General features: G+C 36.1%; 1 protein-coding gene and 1 non-coding gene across 9 annotated transcripts in view; one reads left to right on the top strand and one right to left on the bottom strand.

Moving 5' to 3' along the window:
* Window positions 1-27,334, bottom strand: part of ECT2 (epithelial cell transforming 2) — a 71,888-nt gene that overhangs the window by 25,080 nt on the left and 19,474 nt on the right. For all 8 annotated transcript variants that reach the window (XM_015131611.3, XM_015131613.3, XM_028843859.2 and 5 more), the window contains 5 exons: window positions 23,393-23,512; window positions 15,205-15,273; window positions 13,520-13,630; window positions 12,605-12,701; window positions 10,847-10,928 (listed from right to left, as the gene is read on the bottom strand). In XM_015131611.3, the coding sequence (XP_014987097.3) occupies window positions 10,847-10,928; window positions 12,605-12,701; window positions 13,520-13,630; window positions 15,205-15,273; window positions 23,393-23,512 (479 nt within the window). The remainder of the gene's footprint in view (window positions 1-10,846; window positions 10,929-12,604; window positions 12,702-13,519; window positions 13,631-15,204; window positions 15,274-23,392; window positions 23,513-27,334) is intronic.
* Window positions 26,052-26,182, top strand: LOC114676580 (small nucleolar RNA SNORA72). Its single transcript, XR_003727631.2, has one exon. It is a non-coding gene; the product is annotated as a small nucleolar RNA SNORA72 (small nucleolar RNA).

Below are 27,334 nucleotides of genomic sequence, written 5' to 3'. Positions count from 1 at the left end.
ATCTCTAAAAATAAATACAAAAAATTAGCCAGGCATGGTGGTGCACACCTGTAGTCCCACCTACTCGGGAGGCTGAGGTAGGAGAATCGCTTGAGCCTGGGAAGTGGAGGTTGCAGTGAGTCAAGATTGTGCCACTGCACTCCAGCCCGTGACAGTGAGACCCTGTCACTGAAACACACACACACAAGTTGAACCTGATACTTGAATCTGAGAAATTTCAGGAAAATGCTACCTTAAGAAATAAGGCTGGGTGTGATGGCTCATGCCTCCAACTCCAGCACGGTGGCAGGCCGAGGTGAGAGGATCACCTAACAAAGCGAAACCCCGTATCTACTAAAAATACAAAAATTAGCAGGGCATGGTGGCGTGCGCGTGTAATCCCAGCTACTCAGGAGGCTGAGGCAGGAAAATTGCTGGAACCCGGGAGGCAGAGGTTTCAGTGAGCTGAGATCACACCAATGCACTATAGCCTGGGTGACTGGGTGAGACTACCTCCAATAAATAAATGAATTAATTAATTAAAATAATCATTTTAAATAAAGAAGACAGTATTTTTAACCTGAAATGGGGAAATTAAATAGATGCCAGGAAGAAATGTAGGACAAAACAGAAAACGCCCGCAGTTTAGAAGATGGCTGATAAATAGATTCTGGAATTAAAAATTAAAACCTATTGCAATTGTATTAAAAGCTGATCAATACTTCAAGTAAAACTCATTGTTTTAAACATAGAGATTCAGACTTTGGTCCTAGATCAATCAGTGCACTCCTGACACCAATGTTTAATTTTTAGAAAAACCTTACAAAGAAATCCTTTCCAATCCTGTCAACCTGATGACACATAAACCTTCCTTTATAAAGCCCAGCCTTCATAAACTCTCTGTGACTTGTTTAGATCCTTTATCATTTTCTCAAACACCTACTTAGTCCTATAATTTTTCGTTTTTGATATTGGAACAACCATTTTGCCTTAGAACAAAAATTTATCACACACTTTTAAAAATTATTATTTAACTAAAAATACATCTTTATATCCATAACTATCTTTGCATCTCTCTCTCTCTCTCTCCCCCCCCACTAGTTTCTCCTCCAATTTTAATTTTCTTCTTAAATTTATATTTTGAAACAAACTTTAAATAACCTGTGAATTTGACAAAATCATTATTTTTTGATTAAAAAAACGCATTGTCCTCTTATAATGTTATGTGTATTAATAAATCTAAGCATAGTTAGTATTTTTATAAAATTTACGAATCTAAGAACCAGCCTATTTATATTCAGCAATTTGTTTTCATTTTTCTCTTATTTGGATATGACTCAGGCATTTAATGAGCTGTCTATTACTTAATTTAATGTAACATAACTTAAAGATTTCAAATTACTTGCAAAGTTTAGTTATAAATGTTTATCCCATTTACAGTTACATAAATTTTTTAGCAATTATGCCTAGATTCATTATGAAAATTGAGGTATTAGAGCTAGTCATTATTTTAAGTTACTTTTTACTAATCAGAATTATAACCTGTTAATATCAGATATTTACCTAAGTAAGAACCTAAAGTGAAATACATGGGTATGTTGTAAATAACTCAGAAGATACAGCTGTTTTTATTAAATCAATAATATTAATTTAATCTCACATATCAAAGAATTACATGAAGATCATTTCAATTTAGGCTGGACTTAAAGCTCCATGACTTTAAAACATTTGGCAGCAACAAACATAAAACTGTCTAACTACTAATTCCAAGCAAAAATGTATTTTGACAATTTTGAAAGACTTTTTTTTTTTTTTTGACAGCATCTCACTCTGTCACCCAGGCTGGAGTGCAGTGGTGCAATCTTGGCTCACTGCAACCTCCACCTCCTGGTTCAAGCGATTCTCCTGCCTCAGCCTCTGAGTAGGTGGGACTACAGGCACACACCACACCACCATGGCTGGCTAATTTTTGTATTACAATAGCATCAAAAAGAATAAAATACTTAAGAATAAGTTTAACAAGAAACCCACAAAGCTTATCCTCTGAAAAACCACAAAATACAGTTGAAAGAAATTAAAAGTAAATAAATGGAAATATTCATAAATCAGAAGATTTAATATTGCTAACATAGGCCAAGTGCGGTGGCTCATGCCTGTAATCGAAGAACTTTGAGAGGCCAAGGCGGGTGGATCACCCGAGGTCAGGAGTTCGAGACCAGCCTGGCCAACAAGATAAAACCCCATCTCTACTAAAAACACAAAAAATTAGCCAGGCGTGATGGTGCACACCTGTAGTCCCAGCTACTCGCGAGGCTGATGCTGGGGAATCACTTGAACCCAGGAGGTGGAGATTGCAGTGAGCCGAGACCATGCCACTGGACTCCAACCTGGGCGACAGCGAGACTCCGTTTCAAAAAATAATAATAATATTGCTAAGATAATACTCCTCAAATTGATGTACAAATTCAATAAAATTCCTATACACATTCCCCACAGTTTTTTGTTGTTGTTGTTTTTCGGAAACTGACAAGATGCTCCTAAAAGCTACATGCCAAATTTATGGAACTCAGAATAGTGAAACCAATTCTCAAAAAGAACAAAGTTGGAAGACACATACTTCCCAATTTCAAAACTTAAAGTACAGTAATCAAGGCAGTGTGATACTGGAATAAGCACAGACATACAGATCAATGAAACTGAACTGAGAGTAAAGAAATAAACCCTTACATTTATGGTCAGCTGACTTTCAGCAATGGTACAAAAACAATTCAGTGGAGAAAGGATACTCTTTGCAACAAACACTGCTAGAATAGATTTCCATATTTTAAAAAATGAACTTCAATCTATACCATGTGCCATGTACAAAAATTAACTCAAAATGGATCATAGACCTAAATGAGTTTTACCTAAAGACTAATCCCACAAACATTCTTAAAGAAAATAAGAAAAAAATCCTTGTGACCTTTGGTTAAGCAAATATTTCTTAGATAAAACTATAAAAGCACAATCCATTAAAATAAAATTTGCTAAATTAGACTTAAAAATCTAGAACTCTTATTTTTTCAAGAAATTGTAAAAAGAAAAAAGCAAGCCAGAAACTAGGAGAAAATATTTGCAAATCATGTATCTTTTTTTTTTAAAAAAGTCTTTTAACTCAAATATATAAAGAACTCTCAAAATTCAATTACGAAAAAAAAAAACAATTTTTTTTTCAAGTAGACAAAAGATTTGAACAGGCATATCACCAAAGAAAGTAATACGACAGCAAACAATCACATGAAAAGACATTTAACATCATTTGTCATGAAAATGCAAATCAAAACCACCAGGAAAGACAACCAAACATCTATTAGAATGTCACAAATTAAAATGACTGGCCAGGCCAGGTGTGGTGGCTCACACCTGTAATCCCAGCACTTTGGAAGGCTAAGGAGGGTGGACAGATTGAGGTCAGGAGTTCGAGACCAGACTGGCCAACATGGTGAAACTCCGTCTCTACTAAAAATACTAAGCTGGGCATGGTGGCGGGTGCCTGTAATCCCAACTACTTGGGAGGCTGTGGCAGGAGAATTGCTTGAACCTGGGAGGGGAAGGTTGCAGTGAACAGAGATTGTACCACTACACTCCAGCCTGGGCAAAAGAGTAAGACTCCATCTCAAAAAGAAAGAATAAAAAAGTAAAAAATAGGCCGGGAGCAGTGGCTCATGCCTGTAATCCCATCACAGGCCGAGGCAGGCAGATGATGAGGTCAGGAGATCGAGACCATCTTGGCTAACATGGTGAAACCCCGTCTCTACTAAAAATACAAAAATTAGCTGGGAGTGGTGGCATGTGCCTGTAATCCCAGCTACTCGGAGGCTGAGTCGGGAGAATCACTTGAACCAGGGAGTCGGAGGCTGCAGTGAGCCGAGATCGCGCCACTGCACTGTAGCCTGGTGACAGAGACTCCATCTCAAAAATAAATAAAAAATGAAATCACTGACCATACCAATTGTTGGTAAGGACGTGGAAACTCTGGAACACCACACACTGTTGGTGGGAATGCAAAATAATACAACCGTCTTGCCAACAGTTCGGCAGTTTCTTAGAAATGCATACACCTTGCTGGGTGCAGTAGCTCCACCTGTAATTCCTGCACTTTGGGAGGCCAAGGCAGGCAGACTGCTTGACTCCAGGAGTTTGAGACCAGCCTAGGCAACACAGTGAAACCCTGTCTCCACAAAAAAAAGAAAAAAGTAGCCAGGTGTGGTACCACAGCACCAGTAGTCCCAGCTACTCAAAAAGCTGAGGTGGGATGATCACTTGAGTCTGGGAGGTGGAGGTTGTAGTGAGCCAACATTATACCACCACATTCAAGCCTGGGTCACAGAATGAGATACCACCCCCTCCACCAAAAAAAGGAAAAACCTACTATCTGACCTGCCATTCCTATTCCTAGGAATTTATTCAAGAGAAATGAAGGCACATGTCTATACAAACTTGTTCACAAATGTTCACAGCAGCTTTACTTGGAATAGCCAAGAACTGGAAACAACATGAAAATGGATGAACTGTGATATAGTCATACAATGGAAAATAAAAGAAAATTAACTATTGAAATAAGCAACAATAAGGACTAATCTCAAAGTAATTATGCTGAGTAAAAAAAAAAAAAAAAAAAAGCCAGACAAAATATTCCATGTGTATCAAATCATAGAAAGTGCATATAGGCATACCTCACTTTATTGTGCTTTACTTTATTGTGCTTCACATACAGTGTTTTTTCTTTGTTGATGCTGTTGTTTCACAGATTGAACGTTTGTAAGCAACCCTGTGTCAAGTAGGTCTATCATGTCATTTTTCTAACAGTACGTGCTTACTTCATGTCTCTATCACATTTTGCTACTTCTCTCAATATTTCAAACTTTCTCATTATTATTTTATCTGTTACAGTGAGCTGTGATCAGTGATCTTTGATGTTACTATTGTAATTGTTTTGGGACACCACAAACAATGCCGATGAGACATCAAACCTAATTGATAAATGTGTGTGTATTCTGAGAGCTCCACCAACTAGCCATCCCCCCCGCCTCTCTCTCCTCTTGCTTCTCCATTCCCTGAGATACAACAATATTGAAAGTAATAGCCAATCCTACAATGTCCTCTAACTATTTAAGTGAAAGGAGGAGTCACACATTTCTCACTTCAAATCAAAAGCTAGAAATGGTTGAGTTTAGTAAGAGAGGCAAGATGAAAACAGAGATAGTCCTAAAGCTACGCCTCTTGCACCGAACAGCCAAACTGTGAATGCAAAAGTTCTTGAAGAAAAATGAAAAGTGTTACTCCAGTGACATGAATAATAAGTAAAACAACCTTATTACTGATGTGGAGAATGTTTGAGTGGTCCAGACAGAAGATCAGACCAGCCTTAACAATCCAGAACAAGCCCCTCTCTAATTCAGAACAAGTTTTTAACTCTCTTCAATTCTGCAAAAGCTGTGGGAGGTAAGAAAGTTGCAGAAGAAAAGTTTGAAGTTAGCAGAGTTGGTTCATGGAAGTTTAAGAAGCTATTTCTATAACATAAAAGTACAAGGTGAAGCAGCAAGTGCTAATGGAGAAGCTACAGCAAGTTATCCAGAAAATCTAGCTAAGATAATTGAAGATAATTGAAGAAGGTAGCTATACTAAACAACAGATTTTCAGTGTAGACAAAACAGCCTTCCAGTAGAAGAAGGTGCTTTCTAGGACTTTCACAGCTAGAGAGAAGTCAATGCCTGGTTTCAGAGCTTCATAGGACAGGCTGACTCTTTTGTTAGGGGTGACTGACTATGTTGAAGCCAATGATCATTGACCATTCTGAAAACACTAGGGCCCTTATGAATTATGCTAAATTGACTGTCTGTGCTCTATAAATGAAACAACAAAGCATGGATGACAGCACATCACCATGGTTTACTAAATTGTCTTTTCTTTCTTTTTTGTTTTTGAGAGAAGAGTCTTGTTCTGTCATCCAGGCTGGAGTGCAGTGGCACAATCGGTTCACTGCAACATCCAGCTACTGGATTCAAGCAATTCTCGTGTATCAGCCACTGAGTAGCTGGGATTACAGGCGTGCATCATCACACCCAGCTAATTTTTGTACTTTTAGTACAGACGGCGTTTTGCCATGTTGGTCAGGCTGGTCTAAAACTCCTGGCCTCAAATGATCTGCCCACCTTGGCCTCCCAAAGTGCTAGGATTACTGGCATGAGCCACTGCACCCTGCCCTACTAAATCTTTTAAGCCCACTCTTGAGACCTACTGCTCAGAAAAATATTCCTTTCAAAAGATTACTGCTTATTGACAATATACCTGGTCATCCAAGAGCTCTGATGGAGATGTACAAGGAGATTTTGTTTTCATGCCTGTCAGCTCAACATCCAATTCTGCAGCCCATGAATCAAGGAGTAATTTCAATTTTCAAGTCTTAAGAAACACTTTTCATAAGGCTATAGCTGCCACAGATAGAACAGATCCATCAGAAGAGTCACAAGAATCACTAAGTCAATTGAAAACCTACTGGATGATATCCAAAAGAGCAAAGAGTATTTTTCCAAGTAGAAGTGAGCACTGGGATATTTTAGTTCCAGGCTGCAGTGGACAGCCACAACAAAACCTCTCTTTTATTTTCTTTTCATAAGTAAAACACTAGACTTTAGATTCAGCTGAGATATGGTGTGTTACAAAGCAGGCCTTTCCTACAGGGGTTACAGAGGCCGGCGTTTCTTCCGTTGGTAGGAATGGCGTGAGCTGTATTGTGGGGCAGGCCACTGGTTTGCATGCTGTATCATTAGAGGGCATAAGCCAATTGATCTTTTGCAGTTTCTATTAAACTTGAACTGAAGAAAAAAAAAAAAAAAGAAAGAAAAAGAAAACCTACTGGAAAGCATTCACCATCTGGGTTGCCATTTAAGACCTTACGTTGGGCAGGTAAAACTGAGAGTGAGAGATAGGAGGCATGGGTAGAGACCTCAAGGGAAGTAACTGTCAAGGTTCAGAGAGCCTGCAGTGGTCAGCAGCAGAGAGGTGAGGGAGACAAAACCAAAAGCCAGAGCTCAGCCAAGAAGGAGGTACAAATTAAAACGAAGGAAAAAAAAAAAAAAGAACATTTGTCAATAGTGGGAGGTCAAAATATCGACATTAATAGTTTGGAAGAAGTTGATTCCAATCCTTACGGATGACTTTGAGGGGTTCAAGATTTCAGTTGCAGAAGGAATTGCAGATGTGGCAGAAATAGCAAGTGGACTACAATTAGAAGTAGAGGCTAAAGATGGGACTGAATTGCTGCAATCTCATAAACCTGAACAGATAAAAGAGCTGCTTCTTACATATAAGCAAAGAAAGTGGTTTCTTGAGATGGAATCTACTCCTGGTGAAGATCCTGTGAACATTGTTGAAATGACAAGAAAGGATTTAGAATACTACTTAGTTGATAACATGGTGTAAAAATCTAAGAGAACTGACCCCAACTTTGCAGTTTAATATGGGTTAAATTCTGTGCAACAGCACTGCATGCTACAGAGAAATCGTTCATGAAAGGAAAAGTCCACTGATATGGCCAACTTCACTGCTGTCTTATTTTAAGAAAGTGCCGGCCGGGTGTGGTGGATCATGTCTGTAATCCCAATACTTTGGGAGGTTGAGGTGAGCAGATCGTTTGAGTTCAGGAGTCTGTGACCAGCCTGGGCTACATGGCAAAACCCCATCTCTACAAAAAACCATAAAAATTAGCTGGGTATGGTGGTGCACACCTATAATCCCGGCTACTCAAGAGGCTGAGGTGGGAGGAGGTGGAGGCTGCAGTGAGTTGAGACTGTGTCACTGCATTCCAGCCTGGGTGACCAGAGTGAGACCCTGTCTCAAAAACAAAAACAAAAACAAAAAAAAGAGAGAGAGAGAAACAATTACCACAGCCATCCCAGCCTTCAGCAACCACCACCCTGGTAAGCAGTCATCAACATCAAGGCAAGATCCCCCACTAGCAAAAAGACTATAACTTACTGAAGCCTCAGATAATTGTTAGCATTTTCTTTTTTCTTTTTTTTTTTTTTTTTGAGACAGAGTCTTGCTCTGTCATCCAGGCTAGAGTGCAATGGCGCAATCTCAGCTCACTGCAACCACCACCTCCTGGGTTCAAGCGATTCTCCTGCCTCAGCCTCCCAAGTAGCTGGGATTACAGACACGCACCACCGCGCCTGGCTAATTTTTATATTTTTAGTAGAGACAAGATTTCACCATCTTGGCCAGTCTGGTCTCGAACTCCTGGCTTCATGATCCACCCGCCTCAGCCTCCCAAAGTGTTGGGATTACAGACGTGAGCCACCGCGCCCCGCCTGTTGGCATTTTTAACAATAATTTTTCATTAAGGTATGTACATTAATTTTTAAACATAATGCTACTGCACAATTCACAGGCTATAGTATAGTGTAAACATAACTTTTATACGCCCTGAGAAATGAAAAAATTTACACGACTTGCTTTATTGGGATATTTCCTTTATTGTCACGGTCTGCAACCTAACCCGCAGTATCTGAGGCATTCCTAAATTACAGTGATAGACAGTTGCCTTGGGAAGGGTAAAACAGGATGGGCCAGAAAAAGAGATTACCAAGGCGCATGAGTAAATGTTGGGGGTGATGGAAATGTTCCTCATCTTGATTATAGTGACGGTTTCATGGGAGCATATGTGTGCTGAAATTAATCAAACTATATTTTAAATATGCGTATTTTAAGAAAAAAGCCATATTTGAAGTAACTAAAAACAAATATCTATAACAAATATTGAAAATCTAAGCATGTATAACTGATATTGCTAGAATCCAATTTTAGAGGTTTTTTTAGTTTGCTTAAATGGCAAGGACTAGTGAATTGGTGCTGTGTCATTATTTTCTGCATCTGACAGGTTACGGTGGTTTTAATCAACCATAATAAGCATTAAATCTCTAGGCTAAATGTTCAAGAATCTTGAGAATTTAGATCTGGTAAAGTTCTATAAGGCTTCTAAAATCAGCATCACAATTTGACATTAAAATATTAGCTCCTATAATTTAACATTTATTGAAAATCTATGAGAAAAGCACTTAGGGTAAGGATATACTAAAAATAGAAGTTCACAAGAAACTTAAATAATGTCTTACTGATTCAGCCCATTATCCCTCCAGCAGCCAGCTTGACACTATTCTAAAGAAGGCAACAGGTCAAATGACTAATCATTTGCTACTTTTCCTTACTTATTTTATAATCTTTGCTTACCAAAATATATTATATATAAATAACAAATAGCATAGCCACTTGTAGAGTATTCTACACTCCAAACAGATAAATTGAGCAGGTAACAACATCTCAGTTTCTTTTATAAAAATATGAAAATAATGACTGCCTACTTCATAAAGTTGGTTGAAAAGATCAAGGTAAATAATGTGTGTCAGAGTATTTTAAACCATAAGGTGTTAAAAAATTACAGAGAATTGCCATCATAATAGTCTCAATAGGCCGGGCGCGGTGGCTCACGCCTGTAATCCCAGCACTTTGGGAGGCCGAGGCGGGCGGATCACAAGGTCAGGAGATCAAGACCACGGTGAAACCCCGTCTCTACTAAAAATACAAAAAATTAGCCGGGCGCGGTTGTGGGCGCCTGTAGTCCCAGCTACTCGGGAGGCTGAGGCAGGAGAATGGCGTGAACCCGGGAGGCGCAGCTTGCAGTGAGCCGAGATCGCGCCACTGCACTCCAGCCTGGGCGACAGAGCGAGACTCCGTCTCAAAAAAAAAAAAAAAAAAAAAAAAAAAAAAAAATAGTCTCAATACCGTTATCCCGGTCCCAGGGGAAAAAAATCAAAAGCATGATGGCTGGCTGGTGAACGTACAAAATACATAAGCAAAAAAGAAAACAAAACTAAAAAAAGTATATACACTTGGCCCTCCATATCTGCAGATGCTGATTGTAGGGGACTTGAGCACCTGCAGATTTTGGTATCTGAGGGAGTCTTGGGACACCTGTTTACATAACCCTTTCAGCAACAACAAAAGCTGCTAATAACTAATTTGAGCATTATTGTCTCAAATAAGAGAATGAGAGAGAGGTCTCCGCTGAATCTCCTCTCTAGAGCTAGTGAAGTTTCTCCGTAAGAGCCCTTCTGGAAGCCTTTTAAGAAACTCTCATACAGAAGCACCCTGGAATCTCAGAAATTAATTAAATCTATTAAATACACTGATATATAAAGTCCACTTAAAGTACCTTCTCTGAGGCGAAACAGAAACAGCCAATAGCAAGAGAGTTTTCCACTCTGCTCCTAACATTTCTGATCAGTCCTGCTTCCAAGTTAGACCTACAGTAAGCAGCCTAAGTTTATGATCAAACTCCCCAGATCAATTTCATTGAATTTATACTTTTAATACATTTCCAACCAATCTTGCCAATTCAATTCCACAGAACTCTAGGTAGAAAACAAAAAGTTTAAAAATTAATATGAAAAAGTATTATAAACCTTTAAATTTCACTGTGGTCACATTCTCAAGTTACATTTGGGCAATCCACATTAATATGAAGACAGAAACAAGCTATGACTAGAGTTATATGAAGAAAATGTCTATTAGGGAATTTGTAACATTTTCAAGTTTCTAAACTATTATTCTCTGTGCACAATAGTTTAATACCTTCAGAAATAAATGTTTTGATTAATGAATGTATTCTTAAAACACTTCATTTTAATGTGTAACTACACTATTAGAAAAATAATTTAGACATTTTACAAAAATTTGCTATTGATACTTTCCTATTTATGATTCTAGTTTTCTATCAATTCCATTCGAAATCTAAGGCACGATCAAAAATTGAAAATAATGCACTTACATCATTACTTCCTTTAGTGATCCAATAGCTTTTTCTAAAGTGCTTTTGTCTGGATTTTCATCAGCTGTATGCTTCTTAAGATCTGTAATAACACAATGTTTTTCCATGCATAAAAAATTCAGTGATTTCTCATCTAAGACTAAACTGCTGTCCATCTTGATATAGCTAATTTTTAAAGATAATATTCAATCTTCACTTCAAAAAAGTTTTAAGCACTGTTCCCTAAAAGCTCTCTTATTACACATCTGTTAAGGTTTCCATTTTTACTGACTAAATTTTCAGAATATGTAATCCTGATTTTCTTACACTGCTGTTCCAATCCCTTCAAGTAATACTTGGGGACTCCTAAAGTCCTCAAACTTTCTCCATAGTGCTAAATGAAAACACATGATCCTCAATAAGCTCAGAAATCATAATGTATTTTGTGTTTCATACTGGGGCCCCTGGCTACATCACAGAGAGCATCTGCTATCTTTAAGCACAGATTTTGGTACCTTAGAGATTTATACTTAACACATTGACTCTTCTAATCCAGGTTGTTTATTTGTGTTCCCTGTGCCATCCTTGGCATATTCTTATCAAATCTATGTTTAATCTAGTACCACTGTCCACCTAATCTCTCATGTGGAATAATAGTAATAAAGCCTAGAAATCATTTTATTTAAATGTTTATGAATTTCTACAAGTACTTAAACAATAATGAAGATATGCAAATTAGAAGAAAACCACAATGTTTTGGAAACCTGAAGTCTGTTCATATATTCTCCTTATAATTTGTAAATCAGAATAGTTTTAAATAGTGGACAAATCTTTTTAAAAGCCAGTAATTCTCAACTATGTAACTCTAAAAAACAAAAAAAAAGTCAAATTTTTAGTTAGTACTATAATTCACATACTAACCAAGATTTTTACAGAAAATAACAGATTAAACAGTCACAAAATTTGCCTCCTTGTCTGCTGTAAATATTAGTGTAGATTTAGCTTAGGAATTAAATATTTTATTATAGACTTTTTCCTGTTTATAATTTAGTTATCCTCCTTTTTTTTTTTTAATTATTTTTAGAGACTGGGTCCCTGTATGTTGCCCAGGCTGGTCTCCAACTCCCAGGTTTACCCTCAGTGTTCCAAAGTGCTGGAATTACAGGCTATAATTTTGTTTTCATACTTAAGAATAAAATAAAAATGGATACTGTCCTTAGCCAGCTAAATAGAATATATATACACATTTTTTACCACAGGCAAAATTTATGCATACAAATTATCTGCTATAAAATTCCCTTCTATTGATATCTATAGTTCAGTTCTAGAATAAACAGGTATGTTTCAAGAGTACTCTGAACAATCTAAGGTCAAAAAAAGTAAGCATAAAGCCAAGTATATAGAACTTTACTAAAATTCAAAAACGGGCTACAAAAACTTGGGACGTACAAATTATCTTCTCGTGATTTTGTGGGCAAATTTTGTATGTACTTGGATGTAAAATGATTTTGAATTAGTGACACACCATGAAATATTAAGAAAACTTTTAAATGAAAAGACAAAATATATACTACTAATCAACAAATAAAATATTTCAGGCCAAGCTGAATTTTAGTAGCACCAGTGACTATTTTTTTAAGATAATCCATAAAGTAAAACACATATAAACTTTAATGCTGAAATCTAAGAAACTCTAAAAATGAGAAGAAATTCAACTTTTTTGGAAAAAACAATTCTGTTAAAATATCTGACGTAGTTTGAAACAGATCAGACAAGTACCGTTTAAAAGTAATGCAACACTGGGTAACCTCTGTACTGGTCGGATAAGAAGTTCAACAAGGCTCTGCCGTCCACATTCTGGTTTTGCTTGGTTTATCTGAAAAAAATTTATTCAACAATTTCAAAAAAGGTTTTCTGCAAAGATTATATGCCCTACTTTTACTGGATTACACTTTATCATTAGTGTCCCTGATACAAAACTAATAGAGAAGAGGTGGAATTTCTCTGTGGTATATTACTTGGCTGAATAATTTTCCAGGGCCTGAAATGGCCTCTTGGCCAGCCAGTGGTTAACATCTTACATAAAAAGTGAGTTCCTCTACACACTCCTATATATCTCACCTTAAATTTCTCTTAAGTCTACATCATTCACAAGAAAAAGCACATTTAATAATATTAATTATGCTAATACCATTAAATAAACAAAGTAAGGAACTGATAAGAAAAAAAATCATTGAAAGCAAAACAAATCTCACTGGAAAATCATTAGGTGTTTTGAAAACTAAAATACATAAAACTTTTTCAAAAACTTTTTGTAGAGATGGGAGTCTCACTATGTTGCTCAGGATGATCTCAAACTCCTAGCCTCAAGCAATCCTCCCTCATCAGTCTCTCAAAGTGCTAAGATTACAGGCTGACATTGGCCAGTGCACCTGGCCACAACTTAAAAAAAAAAAAAAAAAAAAAAGGCCACATATAACATTCTTATTCCTTCAACCACCTCCTGGCACCTAACACTGAATATAACAAACTTTCCAAAGCTAAACATCATGGTCACCCACAAGTACAACTAAAACTAACAGCTATTAATAGATACATTTTACTAAAGTTAAAATTTACTTCATTGTTTCATAATTTTAGTGAATTACTTCAGAAATAATTCTCAAATTTTTATTTGAAAGAAATATACATTACCTTGAGAAAAGCATGAAATCTTGGTTTCTGTTTTTCACATTTAATAATTGTTTCCTTGCTCATTTCAAAGAAGTTTACAAAGGGAGGGTAGGTTTTTACCAAATCTTTTGACTAGAAAGAAAAGGGAAGAAAACATTATTTGTTATGCATTTGTCACCCTTAGAGACAATGTAACTTAAAGTCAAATAATTAATAGTCACAATCTGAAATATTGGATACAAAGTTTAAAGTAAGTTTTGTCTCAAATTAAATATAGGAATTTATTTCATAAATTTCTCAGTAAAGAAATGCTAAACAAAATACATCAATTGGTATACAGTCTAAAACATGAAAACACCCAGAAAAAAAACAAAAGATATGTTAAAGCTTATTGTATTGATACAAACATGATAAAGAAAACGTCTATGAGTTTAAAAAATATTAATTAAATTACAGCTGATCTATGTAGATTCCAAAAGCATGGTATTTATTCAAAAATCCAAACCGCCATTAAAAGACGAGTTATATTACCCAAAAATGCAAGCAAGAAAAAGTGTTGGCTGATTGACAAAATTAAAAAGTATCAAAAAAAAAATGAGAAAAGAATTTGTAAATTTTTAATTCTCAACCAAACTGAAAAAACACCTAAGAGATTATTTTGTAAGGTAAGAAGTTAGAGGCCTCAAAAAATAAAAGTATAAATGCCAGTGCTCAAGGCACTGAAACTTACAAATCCTATTTAAAGAGATTCAAAGAAACATATAAATTCTATTCATAGAACCTTGTCGAAATAAATTTATAAAACTTAAGTTGTGTGGTTCTTATCCTAGTAAGAGGCAGTTCATTAGAAGCCTTTAAATAGAAACAGACATGACAGCAAAAAGTGTTATCAACTAAGAAGGGAGAAAAATAAAAACTTCTTTGTACATCTGGTAGAATTCAGCAATACTCACAATAGCAAAGACATGGAGTCAACCTAAGCGCCCATCAATGATAGACTTGATAAAGAAAATGTGGTACATATACACTATGGAATGCTATGCAGCCATTTAAAAAAAAAAAAATGCGAGATCATGTCCTTTGCAGGAACACAGCTGGAGCTGGAGGGCATCATCCTTAGCAAACTAACAAAGGAACAGAAAACCAACACCACACGTTCTCACTTATAAGTGGGAGCTAAATGATAAGAAGACATAGACACATAGAGGGGAACAACACATACCTGGGGCCTTTTGGAAGGTGGAGGGTAGGAGGAAAGAAAGGAACAGGAAAAATAACGAATAGGTACTAGGCTTAACACCTGGGTGATGAAACAATCTGTACAATTAACCCCCATGACACAGTTTTACCTATGTAATAAACCTGTACATGTACTCCTGAACTTAAAATGAAAATTAAATAATATATAAAATGAAAATACAATCTGTGGCCATTTATGAAGGGCAAATAACTTGATACATACTAAAACAATTATAGTACAGCATGATAATTGGCATTCTTCTAATAATCTTGAGCCATTAAGGTGTTAAATTGCATATAGAAGGCATGTTTCAGAAGACAAAGAACATTTCCAATATATTTTATAAACACAATCATGTCAAAGTTTTAAAACCTCTCACATTTAAATAGGTAAATTACATTCCTTGCCAGTCCTTGATGAGATCATATTTTAATCTGAAAACTTAAAAAGGAAATACAATACTTACATATTTCAGAAAAATGTCACCAATGCTTTTGCTCTCATCCCAATTAACTATAAGGTCTTCGAGATCATCCTGAAATAGCACGAGTTGAAATATTTAAAATTAAACCTGACAGCTCCTTATACAACTTTTAAAATTTCCGAGATACTCGTTGGAAAGAAGCACTTTACAAAGTGTCTGAATTTGATGTGTAAAATAATGAACATCCCATTCTTTCTCTTCAACAAGGAATTAACTTTTACTACAAAAAAAAAAATCCTTTGAAAAATAATTTTTAAAATATAAAGTCAATAAGCCTAACTTTCCAATATGATGTGATAACTCAATATTTTTTTCTTATTAACTATAAAGCTGATCGGTGTTATTAATTATAGAAAACTACTTTCAATCCTGCTGCTGAAGCATCTTATTTAACATCAGTCATTAAAAACTGTAATCTCTAACAGGGGGTCAGTAAATTTAAAAGTATGAATAAATGAGTGTGGCTGTGTTCCAATAAAATGTTTTTTAACCAAAACATGCAATAGGCTGGATTTGGCCCATGAAGCATAGTTTGTTAATTCTTCATGGTCTTTCTAAAATATTACTTCTTTGTAAAAACTTAGAAGAACATTTAAAAGCTTTATAATAAACAAATCAGATGATAAAATGAGATGACAAGAAATGATATGCCCTAATTGAAATTCTAAGTGATTTTAAAGTAGACATCAATCGACAAGCTCTTATACTAAAGACCCTCTAAAGTTTCATCAAAGACTGCTGGGACACCCTTTCAGTGGGATCCCTGAGATTAAAATTATTTTTGTAATACTGCTAAAGCATTATTTGACTTTTTCACTCATTCTCTCACAAGTATACAGTTGTTTTCTAGAAGCGACATGATATGTGATATTGCAACAGACTGAATGCAGAAGCAGATATGAAAACCAGTCTTTTATTAAGGCAGACAGTAAAAAAACTACAATACCACCACTCCCCTTACTAATTATTTTTGTTCGGGAAATTATTTTTCTTAAAGAATGGTACTTGTGTTGCCATGTAATTAGTTATATTTTAAGTGAATTAATATAAAATTAGATATCCCACATGCAAAAAGATGAACTTAAACCCTCACATCAAGCAAAACAACTTTTGAAGAAAACAATCTTCAAAATCTTGAGTTAGGAAAAATATTTTTAGATATGACACTGAAATCACAGTCCATAAAAGAAAAAATGAATACAATGAACCTCATCAAAATTTAAAACTTTTGTATTTCAAGAAAACTCGTATCCAGAATTTATAGAGAAGCCTTACAACTCAAGAAGACAATCCAATCAAAAAACAGGCTATAGACAGTAGCCATTTCACAAAAAATAATATACAAATGGCTAATAACCATGTGAAAAGACACTTATAATTAATCATTAGGGAAATACAGTTAAAGCCACAAGAGATGTCTCCTCACCCACTAGGATGGTTATAAGGTAAGAAAAAAAAGATAAGTGTTTTTCAAGAATGTGGAGAAGTTGCAACTCTCATTCATTACTGGTGAAAATAACAACTGATGGGTCTGAGCTTCTCAAGAGGCTGACGTGGGAGGATCACTTGGGACCCAGAGTTTGAGGCCGGCCTGGGCAATTAGGCATGAACACATCTCTAAATTGATTAATTAACTTTAAAATGATGGGAAAACCCTGGCATTTTCTCAGAATTTTTAAATATAAAACTACCATACACCTCATCAATCCTACTCCTAGGTATCTACTCAAGAGAAATGAAAACATGTCCACACAGACTTGCACACCACACTCTCACAGAAGCATTATTCATAATAGCCAAAAATGGAAACAATCTAAATGTCTATCAACTCATGAACAGACTTTTAAAAATTAGTATAGTCATATAATGGAATATTATTTGACCAGAAAAAAAGAACTTCTAACATGCTACATTTAGATGAACTAAAAAAAACATGCTAAGAGGAAACCATATATATAAAACCACATACTATATAAACACATTTACACTATATAGTGTATCAAATAGTATATCTATATGCTATGTGTATATACATAGTATCAATGTATAACATATTAAAGATATAAAATGTCTAGAAAACGCAAAATCATAGATACAGAAAGTACATTAGTGGTTGCCTATGGCTGGGCGTAGAAATAAAGATTAATTGTAAGTAGACATCTTATTTGGGGTGGGTAGTGAAAATGTCCTAGAGTGGATTTATGGTGACAGTTGTACCACTTGGTTAAGTTATTAAAATAACTGAATTGTATCTTATATTTAAATTTTTTTTTTTTTTTTTGAGACAGGGTCTTACTCTTTTGCTCAGGTTGGAGTGCAGTGGCACAATCACGGCTCACTGTAGCCTCAACCTCCCAAGCTCAAGCAATCCTCCCACCTAACCTGCCAAAGTAGCTGGGACTACAGGCATGTGCCACCATAGTCAGCTAACTTCTTTATTTTTTGCAAAAACAGGTTCTCACTATGTTGACCAAGCTGGTCTCAAATTCCTAGATTCAAGCGGTATTCCTGCCTCAGCCTTCCAAAGTGCTGGGATTATAGGCAGGAGCCACCAGGCATGGCCTGAATTGTGTATTTTAAATAGGTGAATTTAAAAACATGTAAGATGTACCTCAATAAAGCTGTTAAAAAATAATACATCTTAAATAATATTTTAAAATTTTGAATACAGCAAATACCAATATATAAAATCCACATAAGTAAAACTTCCTCAATTTTTAACAATGAAAAGGGATTCTAAAGACAAATAATTTAAGAATCACTGTCCTGTATTAGTAGATTCAGTAAAGTTCAAAAAGGAGAAAAACTACTTTCAATAGCATAAAAGTAAACTCAAAGCAAGAATATTTTAACAGCCCACACACATCAAGAACTGGGAAGACTGAACTGTTCAGAATTGCACTTGAAAGAAAAAAAAAAGGAAGAAATATTATAAATAAGTCTAATCTTGGGGCAATACAATGCAGTGAATTCTGGCACTGACTACTGAGGTTTAAATACTGGCTCTTGGGCTTGTTACTTCTGTGCCCTTGGACAAGTTATTTAAGCTATATGTTCCTCAATTTTCTATTCTGAAAAATGAGGAAAGTAATTATTTCTACATCATAGAGGATTTTATGAGCATAACTATCTGTTAGGGATTCCTCTAAATGCTTTACAAGTATTAATTCATAAACCTGTAAAATACTTATATAAGAACATTGCTCTAAGAAAGCAAAATCATCTTTAGGCACTGTGAAATATAGTCTGCTCCGTTTCTGGTTAACTTTTAATTCCTAATGCTTGTTGACTAAAGATTGCTGTCTTAGGCCGGGTGCCGCGGCTCACGCCTGTAATCCCAGCACTTTGGGAGGCCAAGATGGGAGGATCACAAGGTCAGGAGTTTGAGACCAGCCTGGCCAGCATGATGAAACCCCGTCTCTACTAAAAATACAAAAAATTAGCCAAGCATGGTGGCACGTGCCTGTAATCTCAGCTACTCAGGAGGCTGAGGCAGGAGAATTGCTTGAACCCAGCAAGTGTAGGTTGCAGTGAGCTGAGATCATGCAATTGCACTCCAGCCTGGGCAACCAAGCAATACTCCATCTCAAAAAAAAAAAAAAAAAAAAGATTGCTATTAGCTCAGGAACTAAGTAATAAAGGAACTAAGGCTTAGAGAGATTAAGTAACTTTCCTCAAATCACACAGCTGTGAACCAGTATTCAAACAGCTGTGAACCAGTATTCAAATTCAGGATTGTCTGACTCAGATTCCATGTTATTCCACAGTCGGCCCCATTAGAAAGGGGGACTCAGTTTGGCAGGCGAGTCCCCAATAGCTTTATTCATAACACCACTATTTCTTACAACATTTCTAGGGAAAATGCCCGATACAATTTAGGACAGAGACTGAGATGTATTTCCTCCCCCTTGTCTATAATACATCAGAAATTCTCATAAGATTCTCTTAACTTTTCCTCCAAAAGAAAGGACAATTCTACAGTTCTAAGACAAAGCAGATTCCAAAGCCTGGGCAAGAATATTAGAAAAGTGGGGAAGTCATAAACAGATGGGGCTTAAGAAAGCTAAGCTACTTACTTCTTTTCTTCCTTGTTAAGATTTATTCTGCACTGTTAAGTAGGTAGTAACAGTGCAGAATTAATCTTAACCAGGGTTTCTCTTTTGCTGAGCTCACTGCACAGTAAGCCAACATACCTGGGTTCCTAAAACAAGTACACAATTCTTTGAGGCTTACACTAAAATAAGAAAAGATATATATATTAAAACAACAACAACAAAAAAAAGAACTCCTATCAATCCCTCTCTCTTTTGTTTCATCATAGTTGTGTAAAAGTAGAATATTGGTTTATTTTTTGTTTTGTTTTGAGACAGGGTCTCACTCTGTTGCTCAGGCTGGAGTGCTGTGGCATGATCTTGACTCACTGCAACCTCTGCCTCCCGAAGAGCTGGAACTACAGGCATGCGCCACCACACCCAGCTAATTTTTGCATTTTTTGTAGCGATGGGGTTTTGCCTTGTTGCCCAGGCTGGTCTCACACTCCTGGGCTCAGGCAATCCACTCGCCTCGGCCTCCCAAAGTGCTGGGATTACAGACATGAGCCACTGTGCCCAGCTAAGAGTAGAAAATTATACAGCAAGGATTAATGATGTTTAATCCTGAAAAAGAAAAATTCATACTGAGGAAAAGAGAGAGATGTAGATAACAACCTCAAATATTTTCATCTTACTCGAAACATCAGCTCACAAGATCTTGGAAGCAAATTAAGAATGAGGCTACTAAAGTAGTTTACATAATACTTAGATAAGAAAATACACTGAGTGCTAGTCCTGATTTTGAAATTTAAAGGTAACATGACCATCATTCAGTAAACATTTACTGACAGTAATCTAAATGCTAGACACTGGCTGTAAACACAATGGGTAAAAAAGTTTTAACACTACACAAAACTTCTGAAGATTAGTTTACCCAACTTCATGAGTCAGTTATTATTATCCCATTTTATAAACAGGAAAACTGAAGCACTTAAAGTCACCTGACTTCAAACTCAATCAAATCTGCTTTGTTCAGGCCAAGCACAGTGGTGTAATCCAAGCACTTTGAGAGGCAGAGGCAGATCACCTGAGGTCAGGAGTTTGAGACCTGCCTGGGCAACGTGGTGAAACTCCACCTCCACTAAAAATACAAAAATCAGCCAGGTGTGGTGGTGCACACCTGTAGTCTCAGCTACTGGGGAGGCTAAGGCAGAAGAATCATTTGAACCCGGGAGATGGAGGTTGCAGTAAGCCAAGACTGCACCACTGCACTCCAGCCTGAGCAACAGCAAGACTTCATCTCAAAAAGGAGAAAAAAAAAAAACCTGTTTTTTCCACTACATATTCTTAACCACTATGTGATATTATAAAATAGAGACACCAATGTTTTCAGGAATGCTGTATTGAGATGATATGAAAAACTGTACAAATTTAAGACACATTTACACGGTGTCATTTACATACTAAAAGAATGTACCTCAGCATGATTTTAAAGAAGCAAAATAGCATTAGTAGTTAGGAGAAAAGACTTTGAAGTTACACAAATAAAGGTTCAAGTCTTGGATCCAGCGTTTATTAGATGACTGCCTCTAGAAAATTATTCTCTGTGTGTACTGGTTTCACATCTCTAAAATGTGTACAATAATACCAAGTTTTTGCTCAGTAGATGTGGTAATGCTCAACAGATGCTTGGTTTCATTTAAAACAGGAAAAAAAAAACTGCTACGTATTAAAAGGACAAAGAAAATAAACCAAAATTTTAGGCATATTTGGATAATGGAATTATGGGTATTTCTCTCCCTTTTTCCTTTTCTCTTGAGTTTTACAAATGTTTGACAGCACGTACTGGTTTCACAGTAGAAAAGAACATAAGCTTTAAAATGGTTAAATATTTGACAAACCTGAAATCAGCTAAAAAACCAAATAGTTACAGTAAGCTCAGATCAGGCCACTGCACTCCAGCCTAGGTGACAAAAAAAAAAAAAAAGAAAAAAAAGAAAAAACTGAAAAACTAATAGTTGAAGTACCATCTTACAAAAGAAGCTTAAAGAATTAAGTTACACATAAGAAAACTAAAGGGTGATAAACGTTCAAAGTTTCACTGAATCAAAGAATATGATTTTCTAAATTAAGATTATGACTCTGCAAACATAAAATAACACATTTTGTCATAGAAGGGTGTCCAGACTAGCTAAATAACTGACACAAATTCAAATTGACACACAAATTTAGTGGCAAAACACCAAGACAAAAACCTACTTGACAGGCCGGTCACAGTGGCTCATGCCTGTAATTCCAGGACTTTGGGAGGTCGAGGTAGGCGCATCACTTGAGGTCAGGAGTTAAAGACCAGCCTGGTCAGCATGGCAGACTCCCAGATCCACTAAATATACAAAAATTAGCCAGGTATGCTGGTGCATGCCTGTAGTTCCAGCTACTCAGGAGGCTGAGGTTGCAGTGAGCCGAGATCGCACCACTGCACTCCAGCCTGGGTGACGGTGTGAGCCTCCATCTCAAAAACAAAAACAAAAAACAAAAAACAAAAAAACCCACAAAACCTACTTGACCTTCATTCTGCTTTTGTGCCACTCAGTAAGTCTTTTAAAACAAAAAATATTCCAAAAGTACTTTCCTCTTCAGAAATTCAGAATCCTAATTGGAATAGGATTAACTAGCCTGAAACTCTCTAGCTTTCTAAGCTTTTTAAATAGACTCCTTCCAAGTTCTCTTCAGATCTAGAAATTAACTGAAATATGACCAGCAATACCGTTAAAACACAAAATATGAGCAACTGGTAAATGTCATTTTTAATAATTTATAGATCTACTATTTTTTGTTTATAATGCATACTAAAAAACAATCTTATATATTTGAAAACATCCTGTAATTCGGATTGGTTCTTTTATTGGAATGTGGCATAAACATTAATGTGAGTTAATTAGAAAAGAAAACTGATAAACTTTGCTCAAGTACTACATAGATAAAGTAAGAGGAAATAAAACTAAACTACTTACTTAAAAAGTAGTTTAAGAGTTCAGCTAAATCTGTCCAGGAATTATTTTACTGTAAGAGACTGACACCTGGAAATCACAGGCCCTTCACCAAAGGAAAATCATTAATAAGAGGACAGCATTGTCTCACATACTTTTGGCATTTACCTACCTATAAATGGAGAAGAGACTTAAATGAACTCTTAGTCCATTAGAAGTTTAGAGTTTTCAAAACAAGCCAAAGCAAAACAAAAATATACACCCCAAGAGCAAAAGCAATAGGAACATTAAAAAAATAGTACTGGGAGTAACATGTCTCTACAGAATAGATTTTATAAAGCCTTAATTCCTTATTTGTAGGATTAACTGAAAATTAAAAAACAGCAAACAACGGCTGGGTGCAATGGCTCAAGGCTGTAATCCTAGCACTTTGAGAAGCTAAGGCAGAAGGATCAGTTGAGTCCAGGAGTTTGAGACCAGCCAGGGCAACATAGCAAGACCCTGCCCTATCTCTACAAAAAATTTTTTTTTAAAAATTAGCCAGGCATGGCAGCATGTAACTGTAATCCCAGTTACTTCAGGGGAGGCTGAGGTGAGAGAATCACTTGAGCCCAGGAGGTCAAGGTTGCAGTAAGTCATGATTACGCCACTGCACGCTAGCCTGGGTGAGAGAGTATTCTCCATCTCAAAAAAAAAAAAGGCAGGGCACGGTGGCTCACACCTATGATCCCCTCACTTTGGGAGGCCGAGGCGGGTGGATCACTTGAGGTCAGGAGTTCAAAATCAGCCTGGGCAGCAAGACAAAACCCATCTCTACAAAAAAAAATACAAAAATTAGCTGGGATGGTGGCACATGCCTGTGCCCAGCTACTCAGGACTTTTAGGCAGCAGGAGAATTGCTTGAGCCTGGGTGGCAGAGGTTACTATGAGCCGAGATCACATCAATGCACTAAAACCCGGGTGACAGAGTTGACACTATCTCAAAAAACAAACAAGAGCAAACAACAAACATTATGAGGCATTGGAACACAGAAAAATGACTCAAAGTTTTAGGTACAAAACTTATTTAGCTGACCAGAAGTACCTCAAAGATCATAATAAATATGTACAATCTGAAAAAAATTATTAATCTAACATATACAAATTTACCTTTATCTTAGTGTGTACATCAAAGATATCTGGGATGCTACCAAAAATAGTCTTAATCTCCTCTGGTGCAAGGATACGTCCACCACATTGTCCTTCCTCTTCCAATGGTACTTGAAATAGCTAAAGGAGAAAAAAGACTAGTTTAAGTAGATTGTGGGAAAAAGGAAAGACCTAAAATATAGACAGTGATAGAGGAGACATAAGATGTTAATAGAGAAGGAAGTAATAATAAAAAATATTCTCCCTAAATTTGAGACATTTTCCCCATATTTTCTATTCTATTTTATTCTATGTACTCTATTTATATACCTGTGCATATGTATATACATATGCTCTTGTCATGAAATGTCATTAGAAGCAAATAAAAGTTCACACAGTTCTGCAATCAATCATTAAAATCGTTAGTATGATACAAGAGTAATTTCTACTTTTGTATTTAAGTTACTAAGGATGAAAGCAACAAGCAATCTGTTGCCTCCAGACATACTTAACACATGTGCTAAATGTTTTAAAATTTTTAGAAGCTTGGCTTGGGGGAAAGACTGGATTTGAAGCTAGAAGATCTGTTTGTATCTACGTTGCTGCTCATATCAACCTAAAAAATAAAAGAAGAAAACTAAGAACTAATAAATGAGTTTGGCAAGGCCATAAGATACAAGGTCAGAACATGCATATGTGTGCACAGACACAAATCAATTTTACTTCTATATACCAGTAACTTACAAATGGAAAATTTAGAAAGTAGTATCACAATAAAAAATCAAAATACTTAAGTATAAATATAATAAAATACGTTCATGATGCTAAACACTACAGTATACTGATGAAAGAAATCAAAGACAACCTAAATAAATGTAGACATATGGTCATGGATTGAAAGAATCAACACAGTAAGAATGTCAATTCTCCCTCAAACTGATGTATAAATTTAATGCCAATCAAAGTTCCAGAACTTTTTGCAGATATAGAAAACCTGATTCTAAAAATTTATACAGAAAGGCAAAGAAGCTTCTTACTGCGAAGCTGTGGTGTTCTAGATTGTATGGTATTTGTGAAGGGAGAAACATACATAGATCAATAAAACAGGGAATTCAGCAACAAACTCATGCAAATACGGTCAAGTAATTTTAGGCAAAGGTACAAAAGCAATTCAATGCAGGAAGGATAGTCTTTCAACAAATGGTATTACAATACCATCTGCCATAAGCAAAAAATGAATCACAGCCTAAATATAAAACTTTATACAAAAATTAACTAAAATGGGTCACAGACATAAACAAAAAACCTAAAACTATAAAACTTTTAGAAGAAAGCAGAGGAGAAAATCTTCATGACTTAAACTTAGGTAAGGAGTTCTCATACATGATATCACAATCTATGAATGAAAAAACTGTTAAATTAGACTTGAATAAAAATTTACTTTTCTTCAGCAAAAGACACTTGAGAGAATTAAAAAAATATGCTATGAACGATGAAAAAGTATTTGCGAGTCATGTTTGACAAAGGACTAGTATCCACAATATATAAAGAATTCTCGGCCAGGCACGGTGGCTCACGCCTATAAGCCCAGAACTTTTAGAGGCCGAGGTGGGCAGATCATGAGGTCGGGAGATTGAGATCATCCTGGCTAACACAGTGAAACCCTATCTCTACTAAAAATACAAAAACAAAATTAGCCAGGCGTGGTGGTGGGCACTTGCAGTCCCAGCTACTTGGGAGGCTGAGGCAGGAGAATGGCGTGAACCCGGGAGGCGGAGGTTGCAGTGAGCTGAGATCACGCCACTGCACTCCAGCCTGGGCAACAGAGCAAGACTCCGTCTCACAGAAAAAGAAAAAAAAAGAATTCTCCCAGCCTGGCCAATACGGTGAAACCCCATCTCTACCAAAAGATACAAAAATGAGCCAGCTGTGGTGGCGCATGCCTGTAGTCCCAAGCGCTCAGGAGGCTGAGATGGGAGAATCACTTGAACCCAGGAGGCGGAGGTTGCAGTGAGCCAAACCAAGATTGCACCACTGCACTCCAGCCTGGGCAACAGAATGAGACCCTATCTCAAAAATTCTAAAAAAAGAATTCTCAAAACTCAGAAGGAAACAACCAATTTAAAAGTGGGCAAAAAACACGAAGTTATTTCAACAAAAAAGATATACAGATGTCAAATGAAGATAATACGTTCAACATCATTAGTCTTTGTGAAAATGAAAACTGAAACCACAATGACTCTATCTTTCCAATATTTCTCAGATCTATCCTCTTATCTTCACTGATACTATCCTAAAAAGTTCAGATCTTCAAAATCTCTCACGACTGCTGAAATAGCCTCCAAATTGGTATCACTGATTCCCCAATTTCCCCTCTTCAATTCCTCCTTCAAAGTGAACCAAGTTATCTTTCTGAAATGCAAGTCAGATATTATTGATCTCTCATCTCATAAAAAAAATTATTCTATGGCTTACAGATAAGATAGCACACCGCTCAAAGGCCTGCTCTAGATTGGTATAGGCCATCTCATCTCAACTCTCACGGTATCCATATGCCTACTCCACCCTTGCTATCGATAATACATTGAATGATCACTTGTACTGTTTACTCAGTCTCAGAGACTTCTCATCTATATCTTCTACTTGTACCAATCATATTCATACTTTAAAATTCACTTCATTGTGAATATTCTCACTGTTTTGATTTTATAATAGTAAGGACAAACTAAACATTCACTATATTAAGACCATGCATGTGTCTTGGACCTACCTCTTTCCCTAGGTCTGTTTTTATAAATGCTGGTGATAAACCAGCTCTGACTTATATGATCATGTTGTATGACCATCTGAGGGCTGTGATTCTAGGTTATCTTTGGTCAGCCTTAAGGAAAACGACAGTACAGCTAATCTAGTAACTTTTACAAACAATCAGTGCTAATTTGCAAACTTCTGTCAAAAAAAGGCATTACTAAAGGAGGGAAATTTCGTATGTACCAGTTGCTATTAAATAAACTGTAAAATTACCATATTTTTATTCTAGAAAAAAAGTTCACTTCAATCATTACCTTCTGTATGAAGCTTTTTCTGATGCACAACACACAGAAAATTCCAGCCCAACACCTTCCCTAAACTAAATGAGCAGTAAAACTCTCACTTTACAAATCTAATACCTTAACTCCTTTATTATGCTGATACGTTCCATTTGGTAAGTATAATTGTGTATGTTTTATCTCCTCTTCTAGTAAAAAGTTCTTTAAAACAACAAAAAAAATATATTTAACACTTAGCATAGTACTTTATATTAATTAGGCATCCAAGTAGTACGTGGAATAAGCCTCCGGATATTTATTTAATTTTGAGGATAAGTTATAATTAAGTTATTCCAAATCCTATCCCCCCAAAAAGGAAAATATCAGTCCTAAAACAAAGTTCTTTAAGGAGAGTATTATCATGGGCTGGGCACAGTGGCTCATGCCTATAATCACAACACTTTGGAAGGCTGAGGCAGGAGGATCACCTGAGCACAGGAGTTTGAGACCAGCCTGGGCAACATAGAAAGACCCAGTCAGTACAAAAAAAAAAATTTAAAGAGAGAATACTATCATGAATTTAGGCCACAATCTTTTAAATAAAACCTTTGATGAGTTTATACTAAGCACAGTGGTATGAAACCTTCTCCAGTCTAATAATTTCATGAGCTTTTTTAAAAGGAGTTTTAGTGAATTTAATTGATATGCAAATGAGAATTCTGAAACTTAAATGCATTTTACCATGGCCTGAAAGGATTTACATTTCTAAGCAATAAATGCTACTAAAATACATGAATAGTATATGCCAAAGGGATTTTTTGCTACTCAACCACATTTTGAATCACTATAAAAACTTCAACAAGAAACTCATCTATCTAGCGTGATTTCCCTTGAGAAAGAAGAGCAAAGGTGACTTAAGATAAATCTAACACAG

This window comes from Macaca mulatta, chromosome 2 (genome assembly GCF_049350105.2).
Source record: "Macaca mulatta isolate MMU2019108-1 chromosome 2, T2T-MMU8v2.0, whole genome shotgun sequence".
NCBI lineage: Eukaryota > Metazoa > Chordata > Mammalia > Primates > Cercopithecidae > Macaca > Macaca mulatta.
This window is presented reverse-complemented; position numbering and strand designations above follow the sequence as displayed.